This window comes from Diadema setosum, chromosome 10 (genome assembly GCF_964275005.1).
Source record: "Diadema setosum chromosome 10, eeDiaSeto1, whole genome shotgun sequence".
Lineage (NCBI taxonomy): Eukaryota > Metazoa > Echinodermata > Echinoidea > Diadematoida > Diadematidae > Diadema > Diadema setosum.
In genome coordinates, this window is record NC_092694.1 from 17,610,934 (window position 1) to 17,621,240 (window position 10,307).

General features: G+C 37.8%; 1 protein-coding gene across 1 annotated transcript; it reads left to right on the forward strand.

The window, feature by feature from the left end:
- Positions 1 to 308: 308 nt before the first annotated feature.
- LOC140234183 (peptidyl-prolyl cis-trans isomerase FKBP1B-like) lies at positions 309 to 7,089 on the forward strand. Its single transcript, XM_072314252.1, has 5 exons — positions 309 to 365; positions 2,730 to 2,777; positions 3,904 to 4,013; positions 5,263 to 5,336; positions 5,905 to 7,089. Exons 1-5 carry the CDS (start codon positions 329 to 331, stop codon positions 5,963 to 5,965), a joined length of 330 nt encoding a protein of 109 aa, XP_072170353.1. The 5' UTR covers positions 309 to 328; the 3' UTR covers positions 5,966 to 7,089.
- The last annotated feature ends 3,218 nt before the right edge of the window (positions 7,090 to 10,307 follow it).

A 10,307-nucleotide genomic window follows, 5' to 3' on the forward strand; every position in this document is an offset into this window, starting at 1 on the left:
TAATAATAATAATAATAATAATAATAATAATGATAATAATAATAATAATATAGAATTCACTTGAAACAGGTCACGTATGAATGTAAATGCTCGCGATATTAAATCCAGCGGTTTGCTTCCTAAAATGGCCGCTGTTGGGCTCCATATGGCTTTCTACACATGTGGCGCACTTCTACGCTCTTTGGTCGTCGCATAGTGGACCGTACTCGCGCGGGCGCGTAACACGGCGCGGCGCGTACGCGTGATTCTATATCCACACGTCAGGCGAGCGTAGACGTACGTCGAGCCATTGGGCATTGATGGGAAAGAGATCCTGACCAAGGCCAAGATGGGTGTCGAAGTTCAAACAATTAAGCCTGGTGACGGTGAGTATCTTAAGCCGTGAGTCTGTAAAATTTGTCTTTTCTGACAAGTACCGTCCATTATCGTCCACGTTCTTGAGGGAAACTGCCCTATGATACAGAGAAGCCTCCCCATCGTGTAGGGGCTCAGTCCTACACACGCACTTTCCTGTAAGTACAGGTCGCTATCGTCTATCACTTGTCTACGCACTTAAACTCAGTAACCAGTTAGTTTAATCTTTGAGTGTGCGAATACTTTGCAGTGTAGGCACCAAATTAAATTAGAAGCTGTTATGTATACCTGTAGCGTAACTATGCTATGCCTATGGGTATTAAGTATTGCTAACTGTAACTAACCATGGCATAAGCGTTTAGACTCGGATTAACTACACGCAGCGCTGTCGCGAATCGCGACAGCGCTGCACCTCTTTTCCTTCGCGGACGTTGTTATCGTTCACTGTTTCCTTCATGAATATCTTTATTAATCGTGGAAAACTAAAATATAAGGAACTATCGTAATCTATGATCATCATTCAATAACCGGTATGCGATTTTTTGTTTAATTACGTCTAAAACTTACCGAAATCTATGGCTGAAATCAGGTCTGTAAACGTCCTTACTGCTTCACTCCTCATATCTGCGTGTTATATGAATGGCATTCACTCTCGTATACTACAACGTAGGTAGTCGGAGATAGTGGCATGACCCCGACTAAAAAAGGTCAAATCATTGCCGGTGCAGCACGCGCGGATCTACTACAAGTTTTACGTAACACATGAAACGCACGGGCGCACGGGCGTAGGTAAAATGCAACCACTTCTGAATGCGCATGCGTGGTAGTTTGTTGATTTTTTGAAGCTCTCGAAGGAAAAGATGCCACCGCACGATCTATACTCCGAAAAATTCAACAATAAGGTCTGGATACCAACAAAACGCCGAATTCAACTCAACAATCAGGAAAATATGCTGTAGGTAAGTGTTGCAATTATATTACTCTTAAAATCATACAAAATAAAAGGTATTTTATGTGATTTTGCCGTCAATAGTGACGGTCGTTTACAACGTTGAAACACTAACACATGTCAGACCCTGTGCGCAGCACAGTGTCTGGTCAGGCTAGACTCGGTTGTCGGAGTCTATTTTTTGTCTGTATAAAATTACCAAAAAAAACTCTCTCTATATATTTCTCTATTCATGACTACTAACGATGTTAGATGTAGAGGTTCTACTTCTGTCTTCATTGCTTGTCTTTTACTGATGTTACATGTGCAGAATAAATCAGATAATTAGGGGCCTACCTCCGCCAAGAGAGGAGGTTATGTTTTCATTAAATTTACCGTTTGTTTGTTTGTTAAATTAATCAATGAAAGGGATTAATTGCAAGAATAATCAGGTTTTTATGACTTTCATGACAGAGCACTGTTTTCCATAGGAAATGTAGGGCCTACACAAAATCACAAAATTGTACCCGTTTTGGGGTGACATGCTGTTACAAAATTGGGTGTGGCTTCAAAAAAGTATGCGCGGACGTTGCAAATTTGGTCTCAAAAGTTGGGCGAGACTTCAACAAAGAAAGTCAAGAACCAAGAAGCCTCGCAACGAGGCCTTCTCGTGTTACAGAATCATATAGCGCGAAATGTCTGGGGGGCGGATTCTTCCCCCCCCCCCCCCCCGGCCCTTTTAGGGTTAAATGAATCGGTCAAGAGAAATCTGTGAGAACAACAACTGCTCCATACGACAGATTTGAACCTATATGCACTCGTGCGAGCCAGTAGCAGTGAAGCCTTTTGATCAGGCACTGTTGCTATGTGACACCGTGTGGCGCCCGATCGCTCTCTGCTGGTGGGCATGTTTCACTCGAATGCTTTTGCTCGCCACTACACAGCGTGCAGCAAAAGGGCCTTGTTCAAGGCTAAAAACATTGCAACTCTCATGCATTTCGCCGATGCCCAAAGTGCCACGCAAAGGTTGCGTCAAAAAGAAAGAATGAACAGGAGGTATGGAGATGAATTCATAGAAAAACATCTTTTCAAGACCATGGGATCAATCTAAAAATGAGCAAGTCCACAAATGGTATGAATTAGATACAGAATGTGTGTGTAGTTTAAAAGTAAGCCATTTGCTCGTAAAGTAGGACACTTTTAGAGGTGCTTAGATTTGTGTTTCTTTTTTCCTTGTACACGGATACCACTCTGTTGACTCGGGGCGCTCCCACAGTGTAACTATTTATAAATGTGTGAAGGAGCACCCCAGGGTTAGGTTAGGGGCTGTGCTTAAGTTAGTAGCCTATAATTAGTATAAAATAATTTAGTCCCCTGAAACCCAGGATAGCCACATATTGACACAGCTTTGTGTTATGTAATTTTATTTGTGTTTGTGCATTTACAGGGGACAGACATCCAAAGAAGGGGCAATTATGTGTTGTTCATTATGTTGGTAAGTTATAATATGTCAATTTTTAGTAAACATCATTTTTCAAGTGCTCTTGAGTTTGCTAAAATGTACAGTATGTGGATTGAGTGAATGCAGCAACATTAGTCATGTGAATAGTAGAACACATCAATGAAGTTTGAAGAAAATCTGACCATGGCAGTGTATGGAAAAGTTATTAATTATTAAAATTTCAATGCTGCCAACATTGAACAAGAAGACAACTACAGTTCGTAATGTCACTGAAAAAAACAAAACAAAAACAGAACAAGTCATACATCTACAATGTACATGTGTAACTAGAGAGGATAGTGTGATATACATTGTACATGCAGTTAATTTTAAATTTTACTTTCCACAAATAGTATTGTTACTGTTGTAGATTTCAAAGGTTTACATACATCATGCACTCAAACCAATTCAGTTTCTTATAAAATGAAATGCATGTGATGTATGTAGAACATGCATATTCCACCAAATTTTATCTGGCATGCTATGTGCATTCACAGAGTGTGGAAGAGATGTGTTTTTGTCCTGCAAAGGTCAAAGAGAATATTACAATATTTACAATAATAAGATGATCATATTCACATAAATTGACTGTATAAATACTTTTGGTTGAAATCATTAATTCCCCCCCCCCCCCCACCAATTTTGCCATACCCCTCTGCACTACCCTATCCTTGCTATTAAACTTATGCAGGGATGCATGCATTGAATGTTGGTAAATGCATGATGCATGCACATACATTTGGCAAGTGGTGGGGAACTATTCCATGCATTAGCCAACAGGGGTGTGGTAAGTGTAGAGTGGTGTGACAAAATTAGTGGGGGGGGGGGGGGGCATACAAAAATCTTTTCAAACACTCTACCTCAAAGCACAGTCAAGCTTGCCTTAGCTGCCACCTGTCTATTGTGGCCACTGAAAATTCCCCCTAAAAAAACCCCATAAAAGACTGTGTGATAATGGCCACCTGCCTAACACAGCTAGTGGTAAAGATGAAACATTAATTCAACCACTAATATCAGATCTATTAATACTGGCCTTGCCAATTGCTTTGCTTTTCTGTGATGTTGCAATGTTTTCTTATATGCTCAAATCATTTTGATATGGCTTGTTTCGAAAATTCAGGAAAACTTAAATCTGGCAAGGTTTTTGATTCCTCAAGAGATCGTCAGCCACTGAAGTTCACTCTAGGATCAGAGGAGGTTGTCAAAGGAATGGACGAAGGCATTGCAAAGGTAATGTAATCTGTGTGGCCCCAGAACTTCTCCATCAACCATACACGTGTCAGATTATACATACATGTACAAACTGTACAACACTTCAAAAGATTCTAGCTGTCTGATACCATTGGTTGATTGCTCATTAAAAGAAATAATAATAATGATACAGTCTGCAGTAATAATAAATAACATGTACAAATGTACATAGCCCCCAATACTGACATTTCTTCGCACATTATTGCAGAAAAAAAAAATAATAATACAGCATATATTTACCAATAATGTGCATATGTAGCAAAAAAAAATCAAGATTTAGTAAATAGATAAGTTTTAAGCAATGATTTAAACTTATCTTCATTAATTATGTGATATGGAGGGGAAAAAATACTATGTCTGTAGTATGGCTACTATGGCATCAATGCTATACTATACTATTTTTTTTTTTTGTTTTCTTTTTCATCGAAAATTGTGCTCACCACTTTTCTACCATAATTAGCATAAAATTAATCAATCAGTCAATAGGGAAAATAAGGTTTCTATGAGTTTCATGACAGAGCACTGTTTTGTGTAGGAAATGTACACAAAGTCACAAATTGTGCCAATATTTGGGGACATGCATTTAGGAGAATGGGTGTGACTTCTTCATTAGAGTAGGCACGGATGTTACAAATTTGGTCTTAAAAGTTGCTCGAGACTTCAAAAAAAAAAAAAAAAAAAAAGAGTCAAGAAGTCTCATGATGAGGTGTTCTCGCATTGCAGAATTATTAGGGAGGGGGCAGATCACCCCACCTCCCCCAGCCATTTAAGGTTTAAAATACAATTCACAGTAGAACAAAAACAATACAAAAAAAGAGAAAAGAACATCAATGCTCTGTTACCAAAGTTGGTACTTTAGTATCAGTTGCCATTGTTGGAATAGATAGACTCTGGTGTTATACAAAATTGTGAGCTCTTGTATTTCTCTTCTTTTTTTTTCTGTCATGAAGGAACACTGTTCAGAATTTATTTCAAGAGTGCATTTGAGAATATACTGGTGAAATACTTTTTCTGTAGGAAATACAAAATTTGTCACAGTACATGCCTAACTCGATCAAGCAGTGCCATAGTTACTGACTGCTAAGCCTTCAGTTAAAATTTAATTGACTGCATGCACTCAAGACATTTGTCTCTGCATAGAATATTAGTCATCTTCATGGAGTAAATGCTGTTCTTTTGTGATGACACAAGTTATATATTTGTTGTGTTCTTCCATTATCACTTGCAGATGACAGTCGGAGAAAAGGCGATCCTTACGTGTTCACCTGACTTTGGTTATGGTACAATGGGCTATCCAGGAGTATATCCTTTCAAAAGATATGTTTTGTACAGTTACATTTTATATCACATTCCTTGCTTGTTCTTAAATGTGCCTATTGTCTCGCCCTCTGAAAGTGGAGGGGGAACCCAGAAATTTGAAATCGTCCATCCATTGACTGGACTGATGTTATTGTACAATAGTGTAATGCAATATATCATATGGGATCGATGGTTATATTTCATGTGAATATAGTGAAATGTCATCATAATGAGGCCCTAAAAACCAAGACAATACCCTGTTGTATCATTTCCCCTACTACATGTATGTTACAGTACAAAAGCAAGCAAATACAAACTGTTGGGAACTGCAAAATCACATTGTTGTATGAAGAGGGTTTTGTAATGTTTTACCTCTAAATAAAGAGGTCCCACTGTACTGTGATATGTTCTCCACTGCTGGGCCACATACAGCTGTATTGCATTTTTCTTTGAGGCGTGCAATATGTATCCATAGCTCATGAAGTGTATCCCAGTAACACATTCAGTGCCGTCCAATATGATGTTAATGCCACATGTGAACATGAGATTGTATTCCTTGACATCAGCTTACTATCCCGCCCAATTCAGAACTCATCTTCGAAGTCGAGCTTCTCAGGATAGAGCACAAGTAGGCCTCGACAGGGTGGAACACAAGCTTTGATCGCACAACGTATGGCCAGTGTGCTGTTTGCCAACCAGCGTATCGTCTTATGGCTCATGCTCACATGTGCCAATGAGAGTGCAAACTTATAACAGTTGATCGCAACTGAGTCTTCACATATATGCAAATGAGGTCATGGATCTGACCATCCACATATCTGTGCATACTGCCCAGGTTGTTTATTCCAGCAGTCATTGTTTTCAAGAGTACGATGAATTAGCGATGGAACAAAGCATCTGTTTTCTCTCCAGTTTATATGTTCATGGATACAGTAGACCTGGCACCTACGCATCATATTGGATTGACCATTGCTTACTGTCATGAAGTGTGTACAGAACAGGGAGGTGGAAGAGCTCATCCACCTCCCTGTACAGAAGTACATGTATCTTTGAGCAGATTGGAGCTCATATGACAAATGTTTCTAATATTATTTAGTCTACTACTGGTAATACTTCTACCTTTGCTATCATAAATTTGTGGAGGCACAAACAACAACAAAAAATGAAAAGAGGAAAATGCTGAACAATATATTCACTATAAGAGTGGTCTCTTTTAAACTTGTCCTGTGTCCCTATGGGCAGGTGTCTATGGGACAGTAGTACAGTAAAATCAGCTAACTAGTCCTCAATAGGTTAATGAATGAAAGGAGTGCAATATAAACGATACCTTTGTAAGCTTTGGCAAGACCTGATATAATTTTACAATTGGTAGTTTAAATGTAGGAATGTAAGAAAGCCATCTGAGTTGGCATCCTTGCGATGTGTCACATGTGTTTTCTTGGCATCATCTTCTTTTAATAGAATCCTCACTCATTATGCTCTTGATGTGCACCTTCATCATATTTCCCTTTTCCGTTGAGCCTACATTTCTGGTATGACTGCGCACAAGGTGTATCCATCTGCTTTTATTCACGCTGTGGGATGGACAGGATATTTGCAATGTCTTGCATACGTCAAGAATGTGCTGCTGAGTTTTAATGCCTCCACCATGAAGCATTGCCTGAGACATGTTTTGGGGGTTGTCCGTCTGTTCATTTGTCCTTGAGTACGTCTGCCGGTCTGTGTGTAGTCAATTTTGTGGACAACAACTTAGGAACTGTTTGAGATATCCAAATGAAACTTGTCTTATGTATATGTGTCCATTCATGTCTTTTCATTTTCATTTTTTTTTTTTTTTTGGGGGGGCCCATCATGTGAAATTGTTTTCTCACACTGACAAGATGTACAACAGATCTCTGAGAGAATAATGCAATATGGTAGAGGCATACCAGTTGCCATAGCAACATGCCTACTATGTCATTGCTTTCATTGAAAAAAAAAAGTCATTAAAAAAAAAATTACATCCCTTGGGACAAAAAAAAAAAAAAATCCATGTACAGGCTACAACTGTCTCACTACGTAGTATAACACAGCAATGTCTGCAATTTTTTTTTTTTTTTTTTTTACTTTATTGTGGTATTGGTGGTGGCCATAAAGTTAGCAGCTGTTGGCAAATCTGAGGAATTCGGTGATGAATAAAAACATGTGCTGCATGGATAGTGCCTGTCATATATTATCGCTGCACTTAAGGGGTGAGAAGCCACCCAAAAAAACACAACAACCAGTTTTTCTTTTACAACTTAGCAATCGTTTTAGATGTCATTTATTTTGTCAAACAGTTTAGTGCTGAAGCAGAGAAAATTGCTCAAAAACTAACGATTTTTATCATCTATGTATTAACTGAAATAATTCTTGTTCTCATAAACAACAGCAAGCAAGATCTTTCTCGATGCTTGTCCGGCATACATTCATACATCACATGTAGTCCTGTGCAAATTTTTTGTCTGTGCCTCTGTGTTTTGGTTTGCTTGAGGAGTAAAAATATGGGACTGATTTTGAGGGATTTTAGTTGTATTTTGTCTTTTTAAAAGATGGCAAGATTGCTTGGATTTATTGCTTGTGCATGGAAGCCTCATATTGATGGCCTAATGAGCCAAATATGTAGGCCATAATTCATAGTAAGTCACTGCTAATCTTGTATGACGTACAATAATATGCAGGGGTAGTATGATTAAGAATTACAACACATGGAAAATCATGGTGTTATCAAACTAAATGTGTACAAAAAAAAAGGGACCCAAAAGGTACAATTTTTATCTGTAATCATGTCTGTTCAGCCAAACTGTCATACAAATGGTCTGCTTATGATATTGTGTTTTATGCATGCTAATAACTGAAGAGTTTTGTATAGGTACATGTACCACAACAATCATGAGGAAAATGAAAATTTTATGGTGACTTTGCCTCTTAAGGGGTGAAAATGTAATCTACTACCTCTTTCATTGACAGACATCATTTACAGATTGAATTCTTTTTTTTTTCTTTTGCAAAAGAGCATAGAAGTGATTTCATGCATCAAAGGTATTCATCAATATGTAAACAATGGCTCAGTGGTTTGTGAAATCATGTAGCTAGATAACAGCAGGTTTTGTGCCAAACATATCCTATTTTTTATTCTGTTGTTTCCTTCCATTTAAGTTTTTGTCTGACATATTCTTTTTAATTTGATTTAATTAGTATAATTCATGCATTGCATAACAAACTAGGGGAATTGTTCTACCCTGTCTCATTTCATTTTGCCTCAATTCTCAATGCTGTAATGTAAGTTTCAGTAATTCAAACATGTTAGTGAGCTAGTTTTACTCTGGTATTGATTTTCGCTCACATGACGTAAAAGTATTTTCTTGGCATAGTCTTCATCTCTGATTATCATAACTGTGAAAGCAGGCTTTGTCAGGACATGTCTTAAAAATAGATTTTTCTTCATGTCTTACCAAAACAAATTATAAACACCTCCCTCCACCTCCCAGCTTTCAGACTCCTCGTCATCTATTGAGATGCATAGAAATACACACAATATCTCCCAGAAAGCTCCTTCCATCCCACTGATTGTGATGTGTGAGTGTTGGGGGCCATACGTTAATATGAAATAATCCTTAACTTTGTAACTCATTCACAGGTCCATGGAAGGGGGAAAAAGAGAGATCTGCATAGTCGGGGGCAGATCCAGGAATTCCGTAAAGGGGAGCCACCTTTACAAAATCAAATGGGGCGCATGTGCCCCCCCCCCCCCCCAATTTTTTTTCTTTTAAGTTCTTTTGTTTTAAGAAAAAATAAAGAGGGGGCGCGCGACCGATGCCCTCCCCTCTGGATCCGCCACTGATAGTGGTAATTAGATAAAGCTAGATTAAGTTAAAGATACTGCATAAATGTATACTACTATATCTGTCAATATTAGAAGGCATTTATTTCTATCACCTCAATATACATTTATATTATGAACAGAAGATAGTGGGGTCCTTCCTTCCTGCTAATTGTGTCCGTTTAAGCTGTAATGAAGCACAAATGTTTTAGAGTCCAATTGATGCTCTGTAAAGGAGGAGTGATACCTTGAATTAGGAATAACAGTCTAATTGTGTTGAGTTTTCCAGAGTTTGGTGTGGAAAATATGAAGAAAATGAAGTATTGGCAGAGATATCAAATCAAAATTTGAATTTGCCAACCTAATTGTGAAATTGTGTAATGTATAACACATAAAGGGCCTAAAGTGTTTCCTGTAGGCTGTATATAGGCCTACCATGATTTTATATAGTCTTTGTGTATGTTTCTTCTGTCATTTTGCTGCAGTGTGATATGCTGATTTGTACCATTTTGGGTCTAGTGGTATCAAGATTAAAAAGTGTGCTCTGGATGGGGAAATACAAAATAAGGCAAAAATACATACTGAGAGTCTTGTCAATTTCATTCATGCAGAGTCTCAGAAAGGCGAAGATGTATATAGATTATGTTTTCCATTGCACCTCTCTTATCATACTTGCATTGCATAACAACTCTTTATTTTGTATTTTCATTTCAAAATATGTTGTATATAGGCGTGGAAGGAATTACGCAACTACATTTTGTCATAATTATCATAGATGTGTGGCAAGATGTTATAGAATATTATATGTGTCATTCTAAAGATGTTACCCATGCACTACTTTGTACATATCTACTAGCATAAAATAGGGTGTAGTATGAGCAAGATGCATTTCTTGAAAGTATTTGGGAAGACTGTTTATCAACTTGTATCGATTAAGTTCTATAATCTTTTCATCGTGATTTATGTAGAATAATCAAATGGTGATTTTTTTCCCCCTTTTGTCAGATTACATTAGGATGTTTCCTCATATTTTTGTACCAATTTGTTGCAGCCATGATTGCATGGAAATGGCAGTGGTAGTTATTTTGCCTTTGTACTACATATCATTTTTTTTAAAACACTATCAAGAATCA

Coding starts and splice junctions, on each gene's coding strand:
- LOC140234183 (XM_072314252.1), top strand. CDS start 329: ATGGGTGTCGAAGTTCAAACAATTAAGCCTGGTGACG. Junction 366..2,729: donor AACAATTAAGCCTGGTGACG/GTGAGTATCTTA, acceptor GTGCATTTACAG/GGGACAGACATCCAAAGAAG. Junction 5,337..5,904: donor ACAATGGGCTATCCAGGAGT/ATATCCTTTCAA, acceptor ACATCAGCTTAC/TATCCCGCCCAATTCAGAAC.